The sequence below is a fragment of the Corvus hawaiiensis genome, chromosome 2 (assembly GCF_020740725.1).
Source record: "Corvus hawaiiensis isolate bCorHaw1 chromosome 2, bCorHaw1.pri.cur, whole genome shotgun sequence".
Classification (NCBI taxonomy): Eukaryota; Metazoa; Chordata; class Aves; order Passeriformes; family Corvidae; genus Corvus; species Corvus hawaiiensis.
The window spans coordinates 44,291,501-44,306,704 of NC_063214.1; the positions used below are offsets into that span (position 1 = coordinate 44,291,501).

Sequence of the window (15,204 nt, forward strand, 5' to 3'; positions counted from 1 at the left end):
GAAATGGTGTGCAGGTTTCCAATACCCTTTCTGTAAATAACTTACCTTCTTTATACAGCCATACCAACAGAAATCCCACGAAGCACTTCTCCCATGCCGATGGATTTTCTCTGCTGGCTTCCGGTTTGGCAATGGGACAATACAGAGCATGCTCCAGAGGGAGACTTTAAACAAAATTAAAGTCACCAGAAAGGTTTCTTGTGACCGGAATCGTCAAATAATTAAATAATTTGAGTTCACCGAACTAAAATTTACAAATTAAAGACATACTATTGGAAAAAGAAAACAAAAAAAAAGAAATGTAGTTTCATAATGTCAGGGATTACATGTCCTTTAATGACAACGTCTCATAGTTTGAAGTATCATTCCTGGAGTAGATACTAACAGTAGTTAAACCAAGATATTCTTTACTTGAAACACTCAATCAGTTTCTCTTGATATGCTATACCCTACATGTTTCCTCATATTATAGTTGAAACAAGACTCTTTGGGAAATAACCAACTGATTACTAGTCCTAAATATATGGCCACACAAATCTTATGTTATCTTATGGCAGTTGGGAACCAGCTGCAAACGTGAAACATAGGCCCCTGGCAACAGTTTAATGTCCTTGAAAATTCTCAGTGTTTAACTAAAAATTTATTTGTTTTCACAGGTTTATTTTATTTTTTGTTACTACGGAGGAAATGAATGAACCTTTGAAGACAATAGCCATGGAAAATGTTCTCCTGTCATTGCTGTATTCCAGACATGTACCAGGAAGCTGCCAACTAATCTCTAGCACTCTGATTTTCTAGGCATACACTACATTTTGAAACAATGTCTATTTGCAAGAATGATTCTTTAAGCTCTAATTATCTTTTCAGGTCCATCTCCTTTAAGATTTGTTAGTGCCAGCTAATCTAGCCAATGCTGACAATGGGGAGACTAAATGTCATAATTAAATGTGGTCAGCATAATTAAATCTACCAGCACAGGTCTGCAATCTTCATTTGACACTTTCATTTTTAAGCAGGAATTCTAATTAAGCCAAAAGCAGCCTCAGGGTGTCAGTAGAATATCGCTGTATACATCCAAAGTACCTACTTAGACTTCTGCTCACAGTCTCGGACCTGGTTGTCAGAACAGAGGCCACACCATCAAAGTTTGAGGCTTTCATTAACTCTATTTAAAGTTTCCATGAAATTTAGCCACTGCATTCTCCAGTAGGATTGTTGTGCCACAGGCTGAGGACTCTTTCTGACATAAGAGCCCTAATACAGTGACAATATCCAGGCTTGCAGCCAGAATTAATCCTCTTTCTAAGCTCCAGTGCTTGTTAATCTTAGTGCAGAAGCTCTTTCATTTTAGTATCTACCTTTATAGGTCTGCTTGGGTCCAGGCTGCCATTCAAAGCAGTTGCATTCTTAATAAGGCTGGTGTGAGGGCGGGCTGAAGAAGGGATACATAAAATCTCTTCGCTGCTAATTTCAGTGTGTCTGGCAAAAAACCCCCACTGTGCTCAGAGAATTCCGTCTCCCCCAAGAGCGGGACCTATCCCATTTCTCTCAATCCTTCTACAAGGCCTGTGATATTTTTCCTCAGGCTACTTGCTACCATGCTTCTTCTGTAAGCCCTCCCATGAGGATAGTCCCCAGTCTCCCTCTAGCAGAGAGGAAACCTTCTGCTTTTAGCAACTTTTTACCTCCAACTGTTAAAGGCTAGTCAAGCATACATGAAAAGAGGAATGTTTTCTCTCCCTTAACCTTGAAACACATCCTATGAAAAGCTTAATTTCCTCCTATAACTACATAAATCTTTGGGAAGAAGTCCTAAACTGCGGTGATTCTGAATTGATGATGGTTTCTGCTCACTGTATTAATGCTTGGTTAAAATAAAAAACAGCAAAGAAGAAATTTGTAGAGTTTTTAACTGTTTTCATTCCACATGCTACTACAGAGCTGGTCTGCTGAAACTGAAGCAAAGATGAGAAATACCATGCCTAGCTGCTACAGATTAGCTGCCAGGTTCCAGAAACACTACTGTACTAACATTCACATTTTTATTGATATCATTTTATTTTTACTGACAGAAATTCAAAGATTTTACAATCCTTAGTTTAAAATTTGTTTATACAACTTAAGTTGGTTTTATACATTACCACATGATCCTTCACAAAGTGAATGCCCCTAAGAATGAAAAACATAAGATCAGGCCCATATATCCAAAAATTAAAATTGCAATTATAAGAAAAGGCGTAAGTTTTCTTTGAAAAAAAGTTTTCATTTGTAGTGAATTGTGAAATAGACAATGGTAGAGTCAAAACTGGATTATGGAACACTTTGTGAAAATTAAATATAAAATTGGTTGTAGTTCTTCAATGTCACTATCAACCTTACTTGTATAAAAAAACAGGTCCTGATGGTATACAAAACATTATTTATACATTGAAACAATTGTTATCTTGCCTGATAAGGAATATAGAAAGAAGAGCTGATTCTGGAAAATTAACTTAGGGTGAAGAACAAGTATTTTTCCAAACTATTATGATGAAAATGGCAGGCATATGGTTTTTTCAAATAAAATTTGCTGAAATTTCTTGCCAATTTAGATATGAGGAGAGCATAGAAAAAGCACATTCAAAAGTCAGCATTAGACTTCTTTTTATAATTTTTTCTGCTGGTTCTGAGATTGTCAAAGAGATAGTTGAATAAAAGCTGAAAAATACTCAGCTTAATCCTTTTTCTGAAAACCCAGTTCTTCTTAGGACCTTCTTTCTCAAGCGGGAACACTATAAATACTGACATTTCATAATAAAAATGAGTAACTGTATTATAGAAATATCTAATAAAGTTTTAAGACTGAATGCTCAAGTGAAGATGAAAGGTATTTACGACTGTAATGATACATCATTCCACATAATTGCAAGAAGAAGTATATTTCTATTTTCATATGTTAATGGAAATATGGAAAATTGGTTCTCCGAATTTTCATTGAAACTGATTTAATTTTGACTGGTTTTTTGTTCATTGTCCATGTATCCCAGTGAATCCCAGTTGCAAGAAATCTACCTGTATAGCGATGAACACCATTAAGATTTGCAAGGCCACATTTGTTGAACCACCATCCAGTGTTATCACTGAAGTTACTGCAGCTCTTTACAGGCTGTCCTTTAATAGTGCACACTGGCCTGCATCCATCATTATCAACATCAGAAGTACTGAAAGGCATGGAATTTTGGTTATCTTCTTTTCTATATCCTCTAAATGCATCACCTAAGTAAAACAGATAAAACAGAACAATAAAAAGTTATTTACAGGGAAACTTTCTTACTTGATGCACACCTCACAAATTTTTACTCTGAATTTATTAGAAAAGTAGAAGTCTTCAAAAGCAGTTCAAAAGGACCAGATAATGAGCTGTAAAAGTGCTGAAGATGCAGGGGAAAAAAAAGGAATAAAATACTGAGAAAAATGGAAGAAGTTGAAAATCAATGAAAATCTTTATGTTTTTGTTGCTTTTAGCAATGCATGCTGGCTATGAAGGTAAAGGCTTCTGTTCTCAAAGACAGAGGAAGAAAAGACAAAAGTAAACAAAAAGGATTGTAACTTCAGATTTTCCAGTAACATTCCCAAAGCCCTAGAGTGAGTCATGAAACAAGATGGAATTGTTAAAACATAAAGGTCAATTATAACTGGCTCTGCTGTCTTACTAAAGAACTCACTGAAGAAATAGTGTTTTTCAAAAATACCTTTAGAGAGTAACTATTTTGTTGATAATAAGAATTCTTGCATAACACGGAAAAAAGCAGTAAGACATGATGCAATACTTATTGCAAATCCTTGCATGCTTAGTATATTTATGCTATTAAGGCAGGTCTGGAATTAATTTCTGTCTATGTATCACCCAGCAACTGTTCCACACTGTAGGCAAACTTTATTTCACTCAGTTTCTTTCTCTATCCTTTGTACATGACTATCTGGGCACTTCTGAGTTCTTCAAAGCATCATCAGGAAGACTGACACTAACATCAGCATATCTATGATAAGATAATGGGCATCTAAATAATTGTACCATTAGGTAAATAAACATTAACACCCAAAAAGTCCCTTATTTATTTTAAATATTTCCATTCCTTTTTATATTATTATTATTACAGGAGTGTTTATTCAATTATTCCATTAAAGACATTGAAATGATAAAGCAATTTCCTGCTATGTAAAGATTAATGTTGGCATAACTGATCACCATACTATTGAAAATTTATCTGCGTAAGTGTTCATTATATACCAGAGAAAAACACACTAGAAATAAAATTTTGAAGTTAATTATTGTTCTTTTGAATGCATTTTTTCATATTAAAAAGGGAACAACAACCTTTAAATACATCAAAGATGGAAGCTCTTACCAGCATTTCCTGAATAATGCCCCAAATGGAGTTTAAAAGCACATGTTTCATCCTCTATCCAAAATCCATCATATGATGCATAGGCATGCTTGTCATTTTCTGATTCCAAATCCACATAAAGACTGAAATGAGTGGCTTTTTGATTTACTATGTCAAAAATCTTCCTCAGTCCAAGCCAAAATTCTCCTTAAAGAGAAATATAATATATAGTCTAGAAATGGAAACTGTAACAGAAAAAGTGATTTTCTTGGTTTTTTCCTTTCCTTCCTGAACCAAATGTAATAAAAGTTGCATGATAGGCTTACATTCCTTTGAAAGACTAATGAAGGAACAGAGTAATCCTTCCTACTTCCTTAGGAAATCCATGTAAAGAATTCCCATGTATGCATCATCTTTTTTTTCTCTGTGAAATTTTTTAGAAAATTGTCCAGATGATCAATTTCAAATATTCATCTGCAATGTATCTTAGAAGACCACAAAACCTGGCTGTGCTAAAGATCCACTTGCATGAACAGAATTCAGTAGCACTCTTAAGGGCGATACTGAGAAATGATAAATGGTAGCATTTTATGAAATGCAAAAAAAATGCAAACCCTATTCTCGAAATTTAAGCCCTGTTCTCAAGATTTGCTGCCTCCATAAATCACACTTGTAGCCTCATTTGAGCTGCACTTTTTGTACAGAAAAGCTGTGTGCTTCCATTGCAATACCAGATAAACTCCTGAAAAAGCAAATGGATTTAGACTTGAGGGATTAACAACAAAAGGTGGCAATAAAGAATTAATATCACAGTTGTGTTGGTATTAGCTACTGAAATATTTCTGTTGTTTATAATTTTGCATGCCCTATGGTGAAATACTATTGATTTTTCTCTGCTCCAACGAAATATTTTGCAAATGTAATTCAAACCAACAAAGGCACTTTTTTTAAAAACTGAAAGGAGAGGAAATATAATCTATAAATTATTTCAGGCAGAAAAGATAGTATTTTAAACACTCTTGTGAGACTGCAATAGCTAAAGACTCTAGTGGGGTAACAGTCATTATTGGGAAGATCACACAACAGACTAGATGAAAAAAAATCCATAAGCAAAAATAAAACTTTTAAGAAACAAGAACTTTATACTACTAAAACTACCACACAATTTAGTGGAATGTAGCTCACATAAAAGCAGGAGTAATGTTTGTTCCAAAGCACTTTAGAGTATTTAAAATTGATACCATTAAGGTCACCAAATCCATCCAGATATTCAGACCATGTTCTCTGAAACTGAACGATTCCATCAGTTCTTTTCTGAACAACAGTCCATCCACCTCCTCGAAAATCCATGTCACACAAAACCTAAAATAGACATAGATATGATTAAGCATTCTTGAAACAGCTTTTATGAAGAAAACAATTAAATAAAGGTGGACTATTCAGAATTTTGCTAAGTAACATACTTTTCAAGTATCTTTAAAAAGAGCTCTAAGAAAATAAAAAAATGAAGCTGCATTATTTTCTTACATATTCCTGTTGAACTGTTTGATTTGGATATTTCTTCAACCAGTAGAAACGGCTGTGTATTTCTGTTCATAACACATAATAAGTAAGCTTTGATAAATGTCACTGTAACATTCATAGCATGAAAGGGAAGCAACTTGCAATGTCATGTATTAATCAGGCAAAATATCATCAATACAGGCAGCAACACTGAATAAACTTTTATTTCAGCAAAGCAAAATAGACACAACTTCTTATATGTTCTCCCTCACCATCATGCCTTCTTCCAGAGAATACTGTGTTTGTGGTGCCTGGGAAATTTAGAGCCTTTAATAAGGGTGAGGAAATGGAAAACAGTGATAGCAATAACCCAGCAATAACAATAATTTGCAGCAGCAAAAACCTCTACATAAGAAGTGGCCCCAATCCAGGGAAGTCCCAATGTGAACGTATAACTGCCTGCAACTGAGCAGTACCACTGAATACTCTCAGATCAACTCTCAGATTTATGAGTCTTTATGAGTCTTTGCTAAAATTTGTGCCCAACAGTATGTCAAATGGCAGTGGTCCAGCTGCCATCTGCTCTGCTTTGGAATATCACATTATGTGGCATGTTTTCTCCTCAGCCCACCAAACTTAAGACATGTAATTGACTTTCCTAAGTATGTCCCCTGTGCCAAATCTTGACCAGTTCTAACTGGGATTATAAAGTCTGGGAATCTAATGTAGAAATATTATATTGCACATTTAGACACTGTACTACCTAATCTATTCAAAGTAGTTCTAAGGGATGGCATGCATAATTAGTGTTTAAAAACAGAGGCTTATTTTTGCCTCCAAATGTGTCTAATTTGAGGAGAATTAACCTAGAAAATGCTTACAGCTTCTTGTGGAAACAAAAGTAAGTTCAGAATATAATTTTAGCTGCCATAACATTAAGTGGATGCACAAGTGATGGAGTAAAGTAAGACATTTTTTTTGACGTTACAGGAAATGTACAAAATGAAACATGTTTCAGAAAAGAGATTTGCAGTCTTAGCCAGCTAATAAAAGTGGAAACTAGGTGTAAGTCAGTTTAACCCTCAAAAAATTTTGTTGCAGGCTGAGCATTATATGTTGCATCCCCATTGCCTGTAGTAGCCAGATATTTTTCAGGAAACCAGACTTGCTCCTTGGCAGGAAAACATCAATGTTGTAGTCAGAGCCTCTGTGACTTAACAAAGTCTTCTCGATGAACGACAAGAAAGCAACAGGACAGAGCTGTAATTTGATCTCATACAAGCTGAGGAATCTTGGATCTTCAAGATACTTTGGGCAATCCTTGCAAACAAATACTAAATGAATCATAATAAGGTTCACGTGCATGAAAAACAATTGTGACCCTTATTCCCTGGAGAATCACAAGCTTATTTCAGTCACAACAAGGAGGATAGAACTGGAATAAGAAGAAATATAGAAGATTCCAAAATGAGTATTTAGATGAAAATACCTAAACCTCATTCAAAATAATCCCGTTGCCTCATCCACTGTCTTGAGAAGACGACTGCATGCTTGGCTACTCCTCTGACTATGAGTCAGAAATACTACGAGGAGCCCATTTGGTCACAACATCAATCTTCAGTCCAATATAAATCAGTGTGAGTGTTGATAATTCACAGATTTGGTTCTACATGAGAGGTCATCAGCCAGTTAGATACAGCACCAATACATACACCAACTAAATAAAAATATTAAATAGATACAGAAAAATACAGTTATAGCTGTGTAGTTTTCTTAATTCCTTATGGAAATGTTGCAATTGTAAAGACTTATAATCGTTAATCTGCTTTACAGTTTGCTCTATGTCTCATATCATGAAAGGTGTGAAGGGCATGATTGTGCCAAGTACAATTTAAATTAAATGAGAAGGAGGATGGTTCTGCTGAATATTTCTTCCCTTTCCACCTGCAGTGTGTATAAGAGTATATATTCTAAACAACTGTTTAGTTTATCTGATCCAACTTAGAAATATCATTGATCTACATTTACTAATTGAAAAAATGTATCAGAAATTGGTCATGATTTAGTTTTCCAAAAGTGAAATTGGTTTTAATCACCTCATGATTAAATACTCAAAAGCCTACTTTGGAGTAATTTTCTGAAGTGACAGAAACCTGCCACTACCACTAAAGCTTGATATTCTTATTGCTCCTGGAATTGGGAGTTCAATTACCTCCAGTTACGCATCAAAATCTATACTCATTTTCAGAAACATGAGGTATTAAACATGAGAAATAAGAATAGGATCACGTTGTCTAAATAGTTTTCATTTAACTGATACCTTTATGCAAATTATTCTAAACACATTTTGATTTAGGTTCTATTGCATAAAAAGACATCTTATTGCTGAAAAGATCTTCATTGAAATAAATTACTTTGTGCTGGCTTTGTTTCCTGTTTTTTAGTTTCTTATTATGGTTTTCTGCCTCTGTATTTTTTCTTATTTTGCTGGTCTGCAGAATATTTAGAACTCTTGGCTATTAGCCTCTAGAAGATGCTTTATAATTTCTTCTTTATATTTTAGTATCTTGATATTTTTGTCCATCTATCATTTCTCTTGTACTCTTTTTATACTTCCACACATGGAAGAATTCACATTAAACAGTATTCCTTAAAATAACATTCTTTATGGAACACATATTTTAGATATTTTTCTCTGAGACTTTTTTGGCTCTGTCTTTTAAGTTCTGTGCAACATCTACCAGACAAGAAATGACTGCAGACATTCTTCTCATTATTTATTGTTACCTTGTTCTTTTAATCAAACTACTATGATTTTTCTTTTGTGTTTCTAGAATCCCCCTCAATCCAGAAGAAATTCTGAAACAGATGCATTTTTTGCTATGGTAGCCTTTTGTTCATACTATAAATATGGTTGTTCTGTGAACACTGTGACATTTCTTTCTCTTTCTTTTACATGGAAGGAACTTGCCGAGGAGTTACAGACCTTTTTCTTGAGCTCACTGAATTGTATAGAGACAATGACAGGTTTTTCTATTGGGGGTTGCAGAATCAAGTTCATTTTTTCTTTTGTGGTCCCAGCATAATTCTGAAACCTTTTCTTAACCAGTTGGAGCTCCTTTTTTGTAGCATTTTGAAGGGCTCCACTTGGCTAGAGATAAAGGGATTCATCCTTCCTTTGTTATAAAGGAACACTATAAAGTTAGATATTAAACTTTGCTAGTTATTAGTTGGCCTAAATTCCTTGTTTTTCTTAAAAAAAATAATGACCTCAACAAGTATTGCCAAGTTGAAAGTTTGAAAGTGCCATATCTGCCTTTCCACTATGCATAAGGCCGCCTCTAAATAGAACAATCTGAAATGGAAATAAACACAAAAAACAAAATATTCCTTATGTTTGCATGGATCTGAATATTTGAGTCTGAGAAAATTAACCCAAAATTCTCCTCTTCTAGATGAGCACTATTACTCTGAGCAATTACATAAAGTGCAGGCAGTGATAGGAAACATGATGTTGCAGGTTTTTTTAGGAATATATATCCTCGTTTTAGGAATATAAATACTGCAAACTGGATAGGAAAACTAAAATTTTAGATGCCTCTGTGCCTCAAGACTGGGTTATAATGATACTCAGACAAGAGCTAAGCACCTGCTCCTCAAACCAAGACACATCTGCGCCTCCACTTGGATGACACTGCATCAGCAGAGTCCCATCACAAGAGAAGGCAATGTTATACAGCAGAATAATTCAAAATCTGAAAGTCCCATATTAAAAGCCAAATGGATCAGTCAATTGCTCTTCTGTTTTCCGTCCCTGTAACAGAAAACAGCACTTCTCCAAATATCCAAAAGAGAAACACCTTGGGTTTTCCTCCTTGGTATTTTTCACTGCATATGAAAACCGACAGTAAGGGCTCTTATGACAGATATTAAATTTCCTTGTAGAAAACAGGAAACTTTTCAAAATTACAGTAATAGTAGACACATGCACATGATTTAATACATTTTTTTATTCATCTGTTGAGAAATTGTCATGGAAAACACTTTAAATCTATTAAAAATATTCTAAATGCATATCCTCAAGCAAGTTGTGACTATAACAATAAATACCTCAATAATAATATATATAATAATAAATTACCTCAAAAGGATAATTTGATCCTTCTGGGTGGATAATGTACAGACCACTTGGAGTTTTTGAAACTGAACCAACAGTATCTTTAATATGAGTGCAGTCCAAACCTAGAGACAAAAGGTATTCAAGGAAGTTCTTTAGCAAAATATGTTTTAAAAAATACAGATTAAGCACAGGAATATTACTTTTCTTGGTGACATATGAATTATGTAAAATATCATTTTCTTCTCATGCAAACTTTAAAATCATGCTTTGTCATGAATTTATCTCGTAAAATAAAATTCTCTAAACACCATTAAGATCCTAAGTATAAATGACACTGTACAGACAAAGTTATTCCTAATCTTAATAGATATGATACATATCTACAGGAAATTAAAGATTATGTATCTGGTCACCTTACAGATTTTTTTTCATTATTTTATTTATAACACCAGTACTGTGAAAAAGAAATATTATCTGGGAAATGAAGTCTTTTTCCTACAAATATTTGTATTTATACTTGTAAAAGCCTTGCCATCATAATGTATACATGAAAAACCATTTACCTCTAAGTGTTAAGCCAGGTACATGTTCAACATACTCAGAGAAGCAGTTTCCACAGCCAGCATGACTGCTTAGAGGTCATATTTCCTTTTGTTTGGATGGACACTTAAAAGAAGACTAACTGTCCAGTGTGTAAGTGACTTCCAGCCCATTTGAATAAGGATGCTGCCGATGCAGAGCACACTTTATTTCATTGTGAAAGAACGTGCCATTTAGCAGCCTCAGATCACTTACTGATAATCACAGCTGGCATTTTACATAAAAATCAGCGTGCTAAATAGAATGCCTGGAGCTGTCAGTTGCAAATGATTTAAAGCAGTATTTATGAGAACATTTTTAAACAGTTCATTAAGTTTCCACAGTTTACATGTTACTAACACAGGATAAATGTCAATGTTACAATTGCTTACCTTTGCCTTAATTAGCTCCTTTTCAAGATACAAAGATAAAAAGGGAAGGTGCCAAGACTGTATCTGAAAAGTACTTACCATGAGATTGAACTGCTTTATAAGGAAGTGGATCCAGATGTTTTCTCAAAATTACTGTGTTCAAAAGAACAAGTTTGTTCATGAGTTCATTTACCTGCCAATTCAAATAAAAGATTTTTAATTAGATTGCAGTGAGGAATTTTGCATTCTAAAGATTTTTTTTTGACTCCTAGTAAACATAATCTGAAGTTCATTTTTGTGATGTGTAGTAATTTGTACCAATGTGAAAGAATAGTCCTCCACTGTCCCTACTGCCATGTATGACACTAAGTTGTGAAACAGGGGGTGCTTATATCTCCTCATAGAAATGGGACTCACACCCTACCAGAGGTACAAGGACTGGTGATAGACACTCTAATCCTACTGGTTTAATCACTACTTAATGGTTTAATGAGCCCTATTTCTCCTCAGAAAGACAACACCTGCAGTGAGAAATAACAAGTACAAGTCTTTATAATAAAGAAAAAAAGTACCTGATTAGAAAGGTAATCCAAAGAAGACTGTTGATCATCCATCATGTCTCTTACCAGTTTTTTTGTACTTCTGGCATATTCAGCAAGAGAATTCTGCAAATTTCCTTCAAAAGAAATATGTTCATCTACTTGTTTTTAATAACTCTAGAAATATTCTTGACTGAATGACAACATACTCATTTATGATATCTAAGTGAATACCGAAGATGTTTTACCTTACGGCACCTAAAAGTGAAATGAAAATAATACAGAGACCACAGATTAAAGCCAAAGGTGCTAAAAACTTCAGACTTTCTGATTGCAGTAAAGACATCTTAAGAAGTGATGGCTCTTCTCACGTTTTGAAGAAGATAATCTTATCCTTGGGCGAAGTGGACAACCACTTAAGGGATATCACAGTGATATAAATTCATATGATAAAAGACAGATATATATGATTTCTTGTCACCTTACATTTGCTCATTCACTGTACTACTCCTGGTTTTTGCCCTGATGCTCAAAAATCATGAACATCGTCATCATCATAATGACATATAATTAAAAATACATATTTTAAAATCATATGTGAAAACCAAGAATTTACACAATTATTTTCTGAGGCTGATTGCATAATTTGCTGTGTAGTTTATCAAGGTAGTGAATAGAGAATGTCCTGTGTAAGCCTTTATAAAAGGTAAGCTGAAGTACACATTTACTCCCATGTAACTGACTAACTAACTAACTAATTAACTACCTCCCACTTTACACCCCCACACTATGATGTTTAACACTATGATGTTTAAATGAGGAACAGACATCCTCCTCTTCCTCTGTAATGGAGAGAGATACTGACATTGAGAGGATAACAGATCTGGGTGGGTTGTGCTTCTGCTTGGGTTTGCCTGTCTTCACCAATGACTATACGTTGTCACACCAGCTGCACCCCAAAAACAGGGTAACCCAAATTTTCTGACCAATACACAGTTTGGGCAGCAGGGTCACAAGGCTGTCACGTGTGCTCAAGAAGATTAAAAAGTAAATTTGCACAGCATAGCGTAGCACAGGAAAGGATTGCATAGCATGGCACTGCATAGCTCATCACTAAAAGTATTCTTGATGAATACATACTGCACATGTAATGTTTGTCCCCTCGTAAAATTTTAGCTTGAGCATCACATGGAACAAGGCATTGTTCTTTTTGTTTTGAAATATCTGCAGATTTATTTTTCTCTTCTGCCTGAAGTGGTTCTTCCACAGCTCCAACATTCCTTGTGTCCTGTTGTACCAACACAATGGAGGGGGAAATAAATTGAACATTAAGCATATATAAAATAGCTTGGTCTGTCAAAATGAGGTAGATTGCTCTACAGGCCTTCCTTCAAAACCTGGGTTTTTTTAAACTTTTTCAAGAAATAATTGACAGAGCTGAGACCAAAACCGATTAGGTGTTCTCTGCTTAGTCATACCTCACAAGAAAAAGGTAGTGTCAGAGGTAGAGAATAACCTCTATAAATTAAAAGAAGTACCAGCACCATTTCTGGTGAGGTATTCTACTTGTGAGCACTGTAAACTGGAGGCAAGAACTTGCAAATCCTGTATTTTAGGAATCACCACACCCAAGAGACATCTCAAATGCTAAGGAACTTATTTTCACCGGAAAGGAGCAGGCTTTTGGATTTACCAGATATTAGCAAAATACTTTTACTCTTGAAAACCCCTAAATTAATTATTTAGACCCTGATCAGGGAAATACTTGCATAAGTTTTTAACTTATGCATACGAGCAGTCCTGAGAAGATTTGCAGACCAATTAAGTATTAAAAAAATTAATATTTTAAGTGTACTTATAGGGGAAAGAATAAAGGTACAGTATTCATGGGCACACAATTATCTGAAACAGTAACAGTAATAGCATTAGTAGAAGTAGTTACACCTATTAATGTTATTTTTAAATTATATTTTCATATTTAATAGTTTTTCTTCCATGGTGCCATAGGACATAAAATAAGGGAATGCCTCTGAATCACCACTTAAAGAAATTACTAAAAGTAATTCTCAAAATATGTGTCATTGTCAAAAGACTAAGCAACATATTTTCATATGAGTCTTCGATGATTTCATAATCTCAGCAAATCACTTGTAGTATGTTCATGCATTGTGTTTTCAAATGTAAATAGGATCCTTAGAAATGTCAAGATTTTAACAAAAACCAAAACTTATTTAGACTTGAATATGTCTCCAACACAGTTGTTCTTTCTTGTTCCAGTTTTCTCTTTCTGGTATTGGCACTACACCAGCAAGCACTGAACAGGGTTTTTTTCCGGATTTTTGCTCTTAAAAAGTGAAAGTAAAAATTTCAAAAAGCTGTTAACAAGGGGATTTTATAAAACAAAGGGTTTCTGAATTACTAGTATAATTGCATTTTGTGCCTGGAGAATGGTAAAGAAGTAAAAGAATATGTTTTTTACATTTTGAAATAAGCACAAAATAAAGGAAGAAAAATTATATAGGATTTATAAACAGATCACTTGAAACTTATAAATAGAATACTTGAAAGTATGGTTTGTTCCAGGGCTATCACAGCTACTCACCAGATGTTCAATTAAATACTGTCAAGCAAATATTTTAATCAATATTTATCTTTAACAAAAGCTGACATGAAACAAGCAATTAAGTCTGATCTCAGCAATTCAAGCAAAAACTGTCTCTGCCAAAACCAACAGTTACACTGCATTTACAGGCATGCAGATGAGATTAAAAATATGACCTAAAAACTGAGCTGTGATAAAGGACATTAACACAAAAATGTTCTAATGTACTGAATTCCTACAATTTCAGTGTAGTTTCTTTTCTCTGTCTGAAAATACCTGATTCTTCTGTATTTTCATATCTATCTTGAATAAGGCAATCCACATTTTTAAAACATCTGTCACTTTTCTGAGAAATCTGTCAGTTACATTCATTATCTTATCTAAACAAAGTAATTGAAAGTCTTACCTTAGGTGAACAAGGTTTGCCAGTATTTATGACAGTCTCTCCTAAACTGAACAAAAAAATATTAAGACAAATCAATGAAGTTACCCTAAAGTGGCGATTCATCTTTTACTTGAAGAAATGCAAATGTTTTAATAGGTTTCAAATTTCTGTGGAAAGAATTGTACACTATGAAGGCCTGATCTAACTATTTGGGAATGTCTACAGCACAAAGGGCAGCCAACACATCACTCCTTTACTGCCTGGATTTAATAAACCACATTTCAACTGCCCAGTAGATTTTGTATACTACTCTTTGCATCCTGAGGGAAATTACTGCTTATCGCCTTTATATGACACATCAAACATATATATATTTTCATTGTGGTAAACTCTGACAGATTCTCTTAGATGCTATTTTTGAGCATTTATCTATATTTGGTATGAGGGGCCTGGGCTACTTGAAAGAAAACTAGTATTACTTGATGTTTTCAAATTTTTACAAAGATTTTTATCCTTAAAATTAAGGTGTCTGTATTGTTGCCAAGGTAGTGCACTACAACAGGCTGTGGAGGCAATTTTGGAATATATCATCAAAGTAAGTTCAAAATAGAAAACTGAAAAAAAATTATTTTAAATTAGTACTTTGTATTACATAGAAAATCTTTTACCAGGAGGATAATAGCAGTATTTTGGTCTCACTGGTAGCCCACCTGTTGTAACACAGGTACTGAGACAATC

The 15,204-nt window shown here is 34.3% G+C and overlaps 1 protein-coding gene across 2 annotated transcripts; it reads right to left on the reverse strand.

The window, feature by feature from the left end:
* Nucleotides 1-2,033: 2,033 nt before the first annotated feature.
* Nucleotides 2,034-14,974, reverse strand: ANGPTL5 (angiopoietin like 5). Of its 2 annotated transcripts, none has more exons than XM_048295909.1 (8): nt 14,488-14,974; nt 12,620-12,767; nt 11,513-11,637; nt 11,040-11,133; nt 10,012-10,112; nt 5,609-5,729; nt 4,389-4,574; nt 2,034-3,255 (listed from the first exon to the last, which is right to left on the reverse strand). In XM_048295909.1, exons 1-8 carry the CDS (start codon nt 14,587-14,589, stop codon nt 2,936-2,938), a joined length of 1,197 nt encoding a protein of 398 aa, XP_048151866.1. In that variant the 5' UTR covers nt 14,590-14,974; the 3' UTR covers nt 2,034-2,935. The 2 variants fall into 2 exon arrangements, with proteins under 2 accessions (XP_048151866.1, XP_048151867.1); XM_048295910.1 differs by having other exon boundaries at nt 11,513-11,616; nt 14,488-14,963.
* Between the last annotated feature and the right edge of the window lie 230 nt (nt 14,975-15,204).

Bases quoted from the DNA above. Each gene is read 5' to 3' on its own strand.
- ANGPTL5 (XM_048295909.1), bottom strand. From the start codon at position 14,589: ATGAATCGCCACTTTAGGGTAACTTCATTGATTTGTCTTAATATTTTT. The intron at 11,638-12,619 runs GTATGTATTCAT...AAAAACAAGTAG, and splicing joins GGACAAACATTACATGTGCA to ATGAACATATTTCTTTTGAA. The intron at 3,256-4,388 runs GTAAGAGCTTCC...TGTTTTACTTAG, and splicing joins GCATTATTCAGGAAATGCTG to GTGATGCATTTAGAGGATAT.